Source organism: Ranitomeya imitator, chromosome 10 (assembly GCF_032444005.1).
Source record: "Ranitomeya imitator isolate aRanImi1 chromosome 10, aRanImi1.pri, whole genome shotgun sequence".
NCBI lineage: Eukaryota > Metazoa > Chordata > Amphibia > Anura > Dendrobatidae > Ranitomeya > Ranitomeya imitator.
Window position 1 is genome coordinate 107392691 of NC_091291.1, and position 13048 is coordinate 107405738.

Sequence of the window (13048 nt, forward strand, 5' to 3'; positions counted from 1 at the left end):
AGTCCCCTTTGAATTTATCAGAGCATTCAGTCTTTTTTGGATAGGAGTCTATCAGCGTGGTATATCTAGAATTGACAATATTTGCCCACTCTGCTTTGCAGTCCCTTCAAATTAGTCAGATTGCAAGGGCATCATCTCCTGTGTCCTGCGTACAGCGCCCTCTTCCGGTCACCCGCAGATTGTCACTTGGAATTAGGTCTGGGCTCTAAAACTGTGATCATCTTCTGGTGAAACTGCTCTGTCGTTAATTTGGAGGTTTGCTTAGTGTCTTTGTCATGCTGAAAAGTGAAATATCTCTTCCTCTCCAGCTTTTTAGCAGAGCCCTGAATGTTTTGTTGCAAAACTGAAAGATATTTTGAGCTGTTCATAATTCCCTTCACCTTCAGTAAAGGCGCAATTCCAGCTACTGAATAACAGCCCTAAAGCATAATGCTGCCTCCATCATCCTTCACTGTGGGTATGGTGTTTTTTGATGATGCACAGTGTTCGCTTTGCTCCAAACATACCTTTTGGAATTATGGCAAAAAGTTCAACCTTGGTCACATCAGACCATAACACGTTTTCTCTTGTGCTTTTGGCAGACTAGATGTAGTTTTTGGTAAAACATAGCTGGGCATGAATGTTTTTCATTGCAATAAAAAGCTTTTATTTTGCCACCCTACCACACAGGCCAGAGACATGAAGAATAAGGGAGATAGTTGTCACAGGCAGTACACAACTATTACTTGCTAGAAATTCCTGCAGCTCCTTTAATGTTGCTGTAGGCATCTTGGCAGCCTCCTGGACTAATTTTCTTCTTATTTTTCATCCATTCTTGAGGGACATCCAGTTCTATGTAATGTCACTGGTGTGCCAAATTTAAGCCACTTCTTTATGACATCTTCACAGTGTTCCACGGTATATTTAATGCCTTGGAACCATTTTTGTACCATTTCTCCTGACTGATAACTTTCAACAATAAGATATCTTTGCTGTGTTCCAAGCTGTTTTCGACCATGCCTTTTGCTGTAAAATGACTAAGAAAAAGTCAGGAAAATTCTAATAGAACAGCTAAATTTTATATGGGATTAATCAGAATCACATCCTAGCATTTGTCTGGGTCTTGGTATCTTTTTGGTCCAAGCAGCGCTCCGTCGCTTTAGTGACGTCACTTTTGAGCACGCGTGTCTGAGTACCGGCAGCCATTTTTTCTCAGCAGTATCCAGGGACGCCTACGGCCGGGGCTCCCTGTCAACATACAGCTGAGGCGCTGTGTACCTCCAGCCCTGTACCGCCAGTTCACAACCGCCTATAGTCACTCCAGCACGACGTGGCCGGACCAACCGAGATAGATGGCAGGACATGACGATTCATCCACATCACCTGGGGTAAGCAGCATTACCGCATTCAACAGTGTCACATATGGACTAGATACGGCTGACTAGTGACTGTAGTGCTCTCTGAGCCATATGTGGATTGTGTTGTCCAATAGGGAAGGTACCAACCGACTAGGTTTAGGGGCTTAATTCTGCCGATTATTCCTTAGCGTCACAGTTGTTTCCTCCAATCACGGTATCTTATATTTGAGCACTGATTTGTCTGTGTCTGTTGGGTGCTGATTCCAGCTCTAAATGGACTCAGGACAGAGATCCCAACGAATCAAAACTACCAAACAAGGGGTGCAAATATCAAAACCTTTTACAATATCTTAGTGACCCTTTGGCTTTGACTCCTACATTTCTTGACTAAGAATAATACAGTCGACATGTAAGGTTCTTGGGGAGATCACCTCCTTCTGCTGTAAGATTTTCCTTGGCCAAATGATGGTAGATGATGACTTACCCTGGTCTGCGTGGCCTCCAGCGCCACCTTGACATGTTGCTCAGAATATGCCAAGTCCTCTGCTTGGCTCTTGATCTGACTTCTCTCTCCCTCCTGCTTCATCGCCTCTGCCTGATATTTGCTTATTTCCTTCTGCAGTCTCTGAACCTCGTTCTTTAATTCTGCAATCATTTCGTTCCTCCTCATCACCTCGGATTTCACTTCGCCCATCATCTGCAATGTCACAGATACGTTACTCATAGCTGGAGACCTCCCGACATTCAGCTTATATTTGCTCGGTCACCATCATTTCTAGTCAATATATTACTTTATACTATTTCATGGGGGCCTCAATTTATAAGCATAAGGGATGCCTTTAAGAAAAGATGGCAAGATTAATTATTGGGCTGCATTGCCCGGCACATTATCCCTTATACCTGTCTGAGACTGCAGTTTTCCAGCTCCAAATTCCCTATCAATTCTTCATGTTTTCTTTCTTCTCGCAAACTTGAAAACTTGAACAAGAAGATGAAGAAAGATGAATAAGTTCTTGCACAAATGCAACTTTCTGCTCTTACACCATATGGGTGACTGTGAAGAGGGGGCGGCGATGGGAATCATAATACTGAAAATTTATATAGTATAAAACTACACTTATAATTCATGGAGTAGTAATCATGTGTATGCTGGTAGCCCACCCACCTCCATGGGGATTAAAGGGGGTTTACACTTTTAACAGTACAGCTGCAATATGTCGTGGGATCAAGGACCAGTAATCGATTTCCCAGTAGTGGACATGACCGTGCTTGATCTATGTACCTGATGGACATGATCCATAGATGCCACCGAGAGTTGGTGCAATCTGGACAGGAGTCCAATGAATTAAGTTAGCTCTTGGCATCCATGGCTTCTCTTTTGTTAGCCGGCCTGGGGCAAAGTGAATAGCAGGACGAAGGAGGTGATTCTACTCTAAGGGCTCCCGACTAGCGACCACGTATTAGTGACGTGGCCGATGGACTGGGTCCTGTCAATCAATTTGAACCAACTCTAACAGCACTTAATGGCAGACAGGAGAATGGAGGTTTATTGGTGAAAATCACTGCTGGCAAGATATGTATCAGCCCCCCGAATTTACTTCAGACACTTTTCATCAAGTTCAGAACAGTTTGCCTCTAAGGCCTCGTTCAGACATCAGTGTTTCATTATAAATGTGAATACAACAGTCCAAGTGTCATAAGCGTTTTGGATCTGAGTTTCATCAGTGTTTAGTCCATGTGTCGATATATATATATACACACAGTCATGACTGAAAGTGTTGGCACCCTTGAAATTGTTCCAGAAAATGAAGTATTTATCCAAGAAAATTATTGCACTTGCACATGTTTTGTTATATACGTTTATTTCCTTTGTGCATATTGTAGCAACACAAGAAAACAGGAAAAGAAAGGCAAATTGGACAAAATTTCACACAAAACCCCAAAAATGGGTTGGACAAAATTGTTGTCATCCTCAACTTAATATTTGGTTGCACGCCCTTTGGAATAAATACCTGCAATCAATCGCTTCCTATAACCATCAACAAGCTTCTTACACCTCTCAGCTGGAATTTTAGATCTCTCTTCTTTTGCAAACTGCTCCAAGTCTCTCATACCTGAAGGCGCCTTCTCCCGACAGCAATTTTAAGATCTCTCCACAGGTGTTCAATGAGATTTAGATCTGGACCCATTGCCAGCCACTTTAGAGATTTCCAGCGCGTTCTTTCCATCCATATCTGAAGGCTTCTTGAAGTATGTTTGTGGTCATTGTCCTGCTGGTAGACCCATGATCTAGGGCACAAACCCAGATTTGACTCTGGGCACTACATTGCCACCCACAATCTTTAGGAAATCTTCAGATTTCATGATGCCTTGCACACAGTCAGAGGCAGCAAAACAATCCCCAAGCATGTCTGAGCCTCCACCATATTTGACTATTTGTACTGTGTTCCTTTTTTTGTAGAGATCATTCCGTTTATGGTAAACAGTAGAATGATGTGTTTTACCAAAAGCTCTATCTGGATCTTGTCTGTCCACAAGACCCTCTTCCAGAGGGATTTTGGCTTACTCATTAACATTTTGGCAAACTGTAGTCTAGCTGTTTTATGTCTCAGTGTCAGCAGTGTGGTCCTCCTGGGTCTCCTACCATTGTGTTTCATTTAATTCAAATGTTGATTGATAGTTCATACTGACACGGATGACCCTGAGCCTGCAGGACAGCTTGAATGTCTTTGCAACTTGATTGGGGCTGCTTATCCACCATACGGGCTATCTTGCATTGCAATTTTTCTCTGCTGTCCAGTTCCAGGGAGATTAGCTACAGTGCCATAGGTTATAAACTTCTTGATTATGTTTTGCACCATGGACAAAGGATCATCAAGATCTCTGGAGATGGACTTGTAACCTTGTGATTGTTAATATTTTTCAACAATTTTGGTTCTCAAGTCCTCAGACAATTCTCTTCTCTTTCTGTTCTCCATGCTTAGTGGGGCACACCCAGACACTCAATGCAAAAACTTATTCCCTTTTTATCTGGTTTAAGGTGCTATTTTCATATTTCCCACACCTGTTACTTGCCACAGGTGAGTTTGAACGAGCTTCACTTGAAACAAAGTTGTTTACCCACAATTTTGGAAAGATGCCAACAATTTTGTCAGGCCCATTTTTGAGGCTTAGTGTGAAATTATGTCCAATTTGCCTTTCTTTTCCTGTTTGTTTTATTTTGTGTTGTTCCAACACACACAAATGAAATAAATCTGTATAACAAAACATGTGTAATTGCAATAATTTTCCGGGAGAAATGTTTCATTTTCTGGAATAACTTCAAGGGTGCCAACACTTTCTGCCATGACTGTGTGTGTGTGTGTGTGTGTGTATATATATATATATATATATATATATATATATACAGTGGGGCAAAAAAGTATTTAGTCAGTCAGCAATAGTGCAAGTTCCACCACTTAAAAAGATGAGAGGCGTCTGTAATTTACATCATAGGTAGACCTCAACTATGGGAGACAAACTGAGAAAAAAAAATCCAGAAAATCACATTGTCTGTTTTTTTAACATTTTATTTGCATATTATGGTGGAAAATAAGTATTTGGTCAGAAACAAAATTTCATCTCAATACTTTGTAATATATCCTTTGTTGGCAATGACAGAGGTCAAACGTTTTCAGTAAGTCTTCACAAGGTTGCCACACACTGTTGTTGGTATGTTGGCCCATTCCTCCATGCAGATCTCCTCTAGAACAGTGATGTTTTTGGCTTTTCGCTTGGCAACACGGACTTTTAACTCCCTCCAAAGGTTTTCTATAGGGTTGAGATCTGGAGACTGGCTAGGCCACTCCAGGACCTTGAAATGCTTCTTACGAAGCCACTCCTTTGTTGCCCTGGTGGTGTGCTTTGGATCATTGTCATGTTGAAAGACCCAGCCACGTTTCATCTTCAATGCCCTTGCTGATGGAAGGAGGTTTGCACTCAAAATCTCACGATACATGGCCCCATTCATTCTTTCATGTACCCGGATCAGTCGTCCTGGCCCCTTTGCAGAGAAACAGCCCCAAAGCATGATGTTTCCACCACCATGCTTTACAGTAGGTATGGTGTTTGATGGATGCAACTCAGTATTCTTTTTCCTCCAAACATGACAAGTTGTGTTTCTACCAAACAGTTCCAGTTTGGTTTCATCAGACCATAGGACATTCTCCCAAAACTCCTCTGGATCATCCAAATGCTCTCTAGCAAACTTCAGACGGGCCCGGACATGTACTGGCTTAAGCAGTGGGACACGTCTGGCACTGCAGGATCTGAGTCCATGGTGGCGTAGTGTGTTACTTATGGTAGGCCTTGTTACATTGGTCCCAGCTCTCTGCAGTTCATTCACTAGGTCCCCCCGCGTGGTTCTGGGATTTTGGCTCACCGTTCTTGTGATCATTCTGACCCCACGGGGTGGGATTTTGCGTGGAGCCCCAGATCGAGGGAGATTATCAGTGGTCTTGTATGTCTTCCATTTTCTAATTATTGCTCCCACTGTTGATTTCTTCACTCCAAGCTGGTTGGCTATTGCAGATTCAGTCTTCCCAGCCTGGTGCAGGGCTACAATTTTGTTTCTGGTGTCCTTTGACAGCTCTTTGGTCTTCACCATAGTGGAGTTTGGAGTCAGACTGTTTGAGGGTGTGCACAGGTGTCTTTTTATACTGATAACAAGTTTAAACAGGTGCCATTACTACAGGTAATGAGTGGAGGAAAGAGGAGACTCTTAAAGAAGAAGTTACAGGTCTGTGAGTGCCAGAAATCTTGATTGTTTGTTTCTGACCAAATACTTATTTTCCACCATAATATGCAAATAAAATGTTAAAAAAACAGACAATGTGATTTTCTGGATTTTTTTTTCTCAGTTTGTCTCCCATAGTTGAGGTCTACCTATGATGTAAATTACAGACGCCTCTCATCTTTTTAAGTGGTGGAACTTGCACTATTGCTGACTGACTAAATACTTTTTTGCCCCACTGTATATACACACTGTATATATAAAATCTGTGTGAAATAAAGGTATGTGACTATGATTACTTATGCACAGCTCTTAGAAAAGGTGAAATCACCAGCAGGGACCAGGAATCAATGGAAACGTGTTATGGTCCCAGTCTAATGGGGCAACTTGTTATTGATCCACGTTGTGTTGTACAGGACTGTTCACATGTGATGCGTTACAGATCATGGCTGTAACTACTTAAGGGGGTGACCGGCTGGGGCTGTCGAGTGGCAGAACTGGAACGGCAGGGGCTTTAACAAGTAAGTAAATGCACAGCCCCTTTAATACGATATGCTTGTGCGCAGATTACATGGAATATGGCTTGGTGGGGCACGGGTACCCAATGTTACATGTCACAACATATAAAATATTAATCTGATTTTCAGCCACCTGACCGGTCTAGTCGGTGCCGATTACTCTCGTAAGGATTGATACTGTCTTGAGAACAATGGTGGAGCCACTGTATCCCGTGATCTTGCGACCTGCGGCCGTACAGGACTCAATGCGGTGATTGACGTCGTTCTGTCTGTACCTTCTTGGACATGGCCTGTATCTGCATCTCCCGCTCCTTTAGTTCTCTCTGTAAAGCTTCCTTTTCAAACGCAGATTTTCGGAGTTTGGACTCGTTGGATGAAACTTCTTTCTGCAGGGAGGAAATTGCTCCTGAAAATATAGAAAACACAAAGTTATGCAATCAATCATATTACAGTTTTGCGTGTATAGAGGGGCAATCTGAGAGGGGTCCTAGTGACTACAGCCCCCCATACCCATTACACTAATGTCAGTCGCACCTGTCGATATCAGAGGTTTCAGCTGACATGCTAATGTGTATAGGGGCACTGGACAACTGATTATCGTGGGAGCATCAGGCATGTCCAATTCTGACTCCTGATCACTTTGTTGTCCCGGACATAAGCCGCCAGCAGAGATGTATGTCCTGTGTATGGCAGAGATGGCCAAGGGGGCTTTCGGCCAAACGATCATCTGAATAATCATTGGCTGACAGTAAGTATAGGGGGCTTTAAAAGGAATCAGTCATTTGACGCTATTAACTTGCAGATATGGGGTTTAAACTGCAGGTTAATAGTGTTCTAAAGCAGTGCGGCTGCCGCACTGAGAGCCCCTCTGCCAGGAGGAAATGAACTTTATTCCAGCCAAAAGAATCCGAATTTCAGCCATAGAGATGCGGCTGGTTCAGCTTCAGTTACCACATATGCCTAGTGAATTGTGTCTGTAACCGTGCCCCAGTACAGCAATGAGACCGCCTCAGTACAGAGCGAACTGTACTTTCTATCCTACAGGCCCCTCAAAGTCACTTCAAATGTGAAGTGGTCCCCCCCAAAAAAAATAAAATGGTTTTGTAAATTTTGTTAGAAAAATGAGAAATTGCTGATCAACTTTTAACCCTTCTAAATTCCTAACAAAAAAATTATATTACCAAAATTGTTCTGATGTAAAGTAGAGATGTGGGAAATGTTATTTCTTACCTATTTTGTGTAACGTAACTCTCTGTGGTTTAAGGGCAAAAAAAAAAAAAAAGAAAAATTTGAAAACTGCAACTTTTTCAAAATTTTTGCCAAATTTCCATTATTTTTCACAAATAAATGCAAGTCATATCAAACACATTTTACCACTAACATGAAGCGCAATATGTCACGAGAAAACATTCTCAGAATCAGTGGGGGACGTTGAAGCGTTCCAGAGTTATTTCCACATAAAGTGACAGTGGTCAGAATTGTAAAATTTGGCTTGGTCAGGAAGGTGAAAACTGGCTTTGGGGTGAAAGTGAATGTGGCTAGGTGCTATTCTACGAGAAACTGTCAAGTGTGGTGCTGTTTTTGAAGCAAGCAGCCATCTTTTCTTAACCTTCTACATTCCTTCTAATACAAATATTTTATAGGGCTGGAAACCTTATAAGGAGTCTCCTGTCTTTAAGATTTATAGGAATCGATGGTGTATAGTGCTATGGTGAAGATCATTGTCCAGATTTATCTATATATTTAACAGATAGCCCATTTAGTGATATGTTCTGGGTGCTGGTGGCATAGACACATCAGTACCTTTAGACATCTCATAGTCCTTCCTGATGATCTCTATGTCCTCCTTTAGTTTCTGGATCAGCTGACTTTTGTCTTCAGGTTGATCTATAGACGCACAAGACGTTTTCTCGTCTTCTTTCGCGGCTACAGGGTGTCCATTAGTTTCTTTTGATGTCAAGTCTTCAATTAAAATCTGATCAAAAATGAACACAACATTCTAATGAGAACCAGCAGAACTCAAGGAAACAGTCAGGAAGCTGGGCGTCCGACATACACCGGTTTAGCTGAGCTCCTATCACTACATTAGATTCCTGCTCCAAGATACAACAAGTAAGTTCAGAGCTGGCAAGGAATAGTAGGAGATTTCAGCTCTGAAGCCTGAAAAAAAATGTGAATCCTTCCCTGGATTATAAAACAGGTGGTAACACAGAATTGTTCTAAAATAAGTAATGTATGCCAAGGGTTACTCAATTTCATTTTCTTCCCGGTCTAGAAAATGCCGATAACAGGGACAATAGACCGTCCATAAAAATGAATTTTACCTCTGTTTCTAGGAGTATCACTTGGCTTTTTCCCCGCTTTTCACACACACTTTCCGCAGAGGATACAGTGGATCCACTCCTTTCCAAACTTGTAGATGGATCCTTATGGCTTGATCCAGATTGCGAATTTCCGTCTGGTACACCTGCGGGGTATTCTTCTTCAGACACCAGTAATTCGTTCTCTAGGTAAGGGTTTAGATGATCAGATGTCTCGTCCTGTAGAAACAAAAGATAGATTGTCAGCAAGAAGTTTATACTTTGTGTTCTAAGCTCCAAGCGTCAGTCTGGAGGGGTAAAGCCATTGTAATAATATCGATGAACTATAGTAGAGCGAGAATCATTAGTCTCAGCTCACACCTTGGGGTATTGTAACCTAGAGGGTGCACACCGGGAATCTCGCGCACTTCTCAGTCCTGTGCTTTTAATAGGTGCAATGCAGTGTATGATTACTCTCTGTCCCGAGACCTTCAAGGTCACAACGTGAAGACGTTCACACCTCACCTCTTCTCTCCTGATAGGAGCAGAGACAGATCTGTGGACATCATTGTGGAGCTGGGACACTTCGTTCCTCAGGCTGGAGATGATCTGATCTTTCCTCTTGCATTCTACCTCATATCTGGAAAGCCGGTTTATCTCTTCTCCCAGTTTAAGAAGACAACGCTCCTAAGAACACATACATGCATAACGAGACACAACTTATTCACCAAATAGCAGGTTATCACCTACTTATAGCATATGGGATAATTATCTGATTGCTCTTCAATGCAGCTGAGCTGCAATATCAGGCAACCCATGGGGATGGATGGATGGAGGGAGGGAGCGAGGGATGAAGGGATAGATGGACAGGAAGGGAGGGATGGATGGATATGGATGGAGGAATGGACAGGAGGGAGGGAAGGATGGATAGATGGACAGGGAGAGAGGGATGGATAAGGAGGGAGTAATGGAGGGAGAGATGGATGGAGGGATAGATGGACAGGGAGGGAGAGAGAGATGGATGGAGGGAGCGAGGGATGAAGTGATAGATGGACAGGAAGGGAGGGATGGATGGATTAGGATGGGGGAATGGACAGGAGGGAGGGAAGGATGGATAGATGGACAGGGAGAGAGGGATGGATGGATGGATGGATGGATAAGGAGGGAGGAATGGAGGGATTGATAGGGAGGGAGGAATGGACAGGAGGGAGGGAAGGTTGGATAGATGGACAGGGAGGGAGAGAGGGATGGATGGATAGGAGGAATGGACAAGGAGAGAGTAAAGGAGGGAGAGATGGAGGGATAGATGGACAGGGAGGGAGAGAGAGATGGATGGAGGGAGCGAGGGATGAAGGGATAGATGGACAGGAAGGGAGGGATGGATGGATAAGGAGGGTGGAATGGACAGGAGGGAGGGAAGGATGAATAGATGGACAGGGAGAGATGGATGGATGGATAAGGAGGGAGGAATGGAGGGATGGATAAAGAGGGAGGGAAGGTTGGATAGATGGACAGGGAGGGAGAGAGGGATGGATGGATAGGAGGAATGGACAAAGAGGGAGTAATGGAGGGAGAGATGGATGGAGGGATAGATGGACAGGGAGGGAGAGAGAGATGGATGGAGGGAGGGAGGGATGAAGTGATAGATGGACAGGAAGGGAGGGATGAATGGATAAGGAGGGAGGAATGGACAGGAGGGATGGATGGATAAGGAGGGAGGAATGGACAGGAGGGAGTAATGGATGGAGGGATAGATGGACAGGGAGTGAGCGAGGAATGCAGGGATAGATGGACAGGGAGGGAGGGAGAGAGGGATGGATAAAGGGATAGATGGACAGGGAGTGAGTGAGGGATAGATGGACAGGGAGGGAGGCAGAGAGAGAGGGATGGATGTATGGATGGACAGGGAGGGAGGCAGAGAGAGAGAGGGATGGAGGGATGGATGTATGGATGGACAGAGAGGGAGGAATGAATGAATGAACAGGGAGGGTTGGATGGATGGAAAGGGATGTAGGTGCAGATGGATATAGATATACCTTCTCATTGAGGACACTGATGTACCAGGGGGTCCTAATCTCTACAGAGGTCAGGTAGGTTTGAATGTGTGGATTCCCGTTGTAATGTTGATTTCCTGAGGAGCCGTCCACGGAAACATTACTCTTGGGAAGATCAGTACAAGTGTGGATGTGAGGAAGTTTTCTGTCTAAATAAGATAACACAACACTATGGTAGTTCCCTTATAATACATAGACATATATTTACCCCTTACAAAAGGCATCAGTTACCTGTGGAGGAAGCAGAGATGCTAAGTTTGGAGGATCCATGTGATGGTCCATAAGATGTGTGCAAGTCAATGACGTGAGAGGAAGAGTAGCTTTCCAGTGAAGATGCTGGAGTCAAAGAAAATGTAGGAGACTGCAAGGAAATGAACACGGGTGGGAAAGGTCATCCAATGTACTGCACGTACTGGAGCACAATTCAGAGGCCTAAAGGTTTGTGATTCTTTTTGCAGAAACTAAGATGAAACTTTCAGAATCTCCCCCCCCCCCAAAAAAAAATAAATAAAATAAAACTCCTCAAAAACTTTGAGTTTCCACTCAGTTTCTGCTCCAAAACCTCCTCAGGCTATATGCAGACGGAGTTTTCTGACACGGTCAAAAACAAGCTTCTCAACCTTCTTTGAGTGTTTTTTAGAGGAGCTTTTCACTTTCCTGAAGCAGTTTTTATGAGGTTTTTTTTTTTAGTTTTGGATGTTTTTTTTTTTCCTGCAGCCTTTTCATTGGACAATGCTTAGCACAATCCATCATGATCCGCTCTAAAGAAGTGACAGAAAGTTTTTTCCCAACAGGTATTTTTCAAAACCTGAAGAAAAAAATCTACATATGAACAGTAAAAAGTATTAGTACTGAATTGAAAAGAAAAAGTCAAGCATTTTGTAGGCGATTTTTGGGCCAGTTTTACAGCAAATTTGTTCCATCAAACGCCTCCAAAAAACTTTGTCTACACATTAATTTTGGGGCGATACTTCACAGGGGTCCTAAAGCCTTTGTATCCTCAGCACGTATAGAGGTGTTCTCCCCTAGGCGCAATGTACCTTCAGAGATTATTCACATGTTGCAGTCATATTGCTTTTTTTTTTAAGAAGCAAAGATTCTGGGCCACGATTTTTGGTGTTTTGGTTTATTTTTTGTTATCTCATTCATGGAATATAGGTAAAAAGAATGCATTGATTTTGATCACATGGCCATTTTTTTGGGGTTTCTGGGGAACATGAAATCAAATCAACGAAAACCGCAACCAAAAACTAGAAAAAAGATGCCACAACTGCAACGATGACAAACTAATCTATTTTTTGTGTATATCAGTGGTGCTCACATATAGGCCCCTAAGCTAGTTCAGACAGTGAAAACTACATTCAGCACACAGAGCCTTAGTATATGCCGCCATTTAGTGTCGAATAATGCCGACATGACGAAACACATAAGACAATGGGGTCATGGCTATAAATATTAGGATTAGTGACGGAGGTGCTCCCTGTACCGAGGATGGATGACCCCGCAGGTCGGACACCATTTCGGCTGACCCTATATACATTACTTGGATTTCGTAGCCGTGTTCCTGCACGGACTTGCTGTAGTTGTCCCGCCGTATATCCGATTTAGGGATCTTCCACACGGCTGTTTGGGGTCTGCGGGATCCCGCCCATTGCAGCTCGTTGTAAGTTCGAATTTTCATCCCAGGATTCTCTTTCATCTTTACTTTCGCATCTGTCACCATTTCAGCAGGTTCTGAAAAGCAAAATCCACCATTTATAAAGGACCATGGGGGCACAGAGGAGGGTAGAGAGGACTGGTACGAAAGCAGATCTCCTGCGTTCAGCTCCATGTTGGTAGACGAGGTCGTCCAGGCTTTGGTGTTGGGATGTATCCTTGGATACAAATTAATGAAAGTGCAACCTAGAATTAGGGAAAGTTGAACCTGGCAGTAAGATTATAGGAACGAGTCCTGAAAAATTGTGTTTACTACCTTCCATCCTGGGTCAGGTCATCCTCAACTCTGAGAACTTACATCTGACCCTAAAAAAGCTGCACCATCGCAACAGCGGGTGCTACAGGCATTCCT

The 13048-nt window shown here is 43.2% G+C and overlaps 1 protein-coding gene across 1 annotated transcript in view; it reads right to left on the reverse strand.

The window, feature by feature from the left end:
- CCDC27 (coiled-coil domain containing 27) overlaps nucleotides 1–13048 on the reverse strand; it is a 40782-nt gene that overhangs the window by 2581 nt on the left and 25153 nt on the right. Inside the window, exons 2-10 of the mRNA XM_069741182.1 lie at nucleotides 12524–12714; nucleotides 11212–11341; nucleotides 10963–11129; nucleotides 9452–9613; nucleotides 8951–9166; nucleotides 8430–8601; nucleotides 6902–7032; nucleotides 2238–2315; nucleotides 1822–2034 (exon numbers count right to left, since the gene is read on the reverse strand). Coding sequence (XP_069597283.1) covers nucleotides 1822–2034; nucleotides 2238–2315; nucleotides 6902–7032; nucleotides 8430–8601; nucleotides 8951–9166; nucleotides 9452–9613; nucleotides 10963–11129; nucleotides 11212–11341; nucleotides 12524–12703 — 1449 coding nt within the window. The 5' untranslated portion in view covers nucleotides 12704–12714. The remainder of the gene's footprint in view (nucleotides 1–1821; nucleotides 2035–2237; nucleotides 2316–6901; nucleotides 7033–8429; nucleotides 8602–8950; nucleotides 9167–9451; nucleotides 9614–10962; nucleotides 11130–11211; nucleotides 11342–12523; nucleotides 12715–13048) is intronic.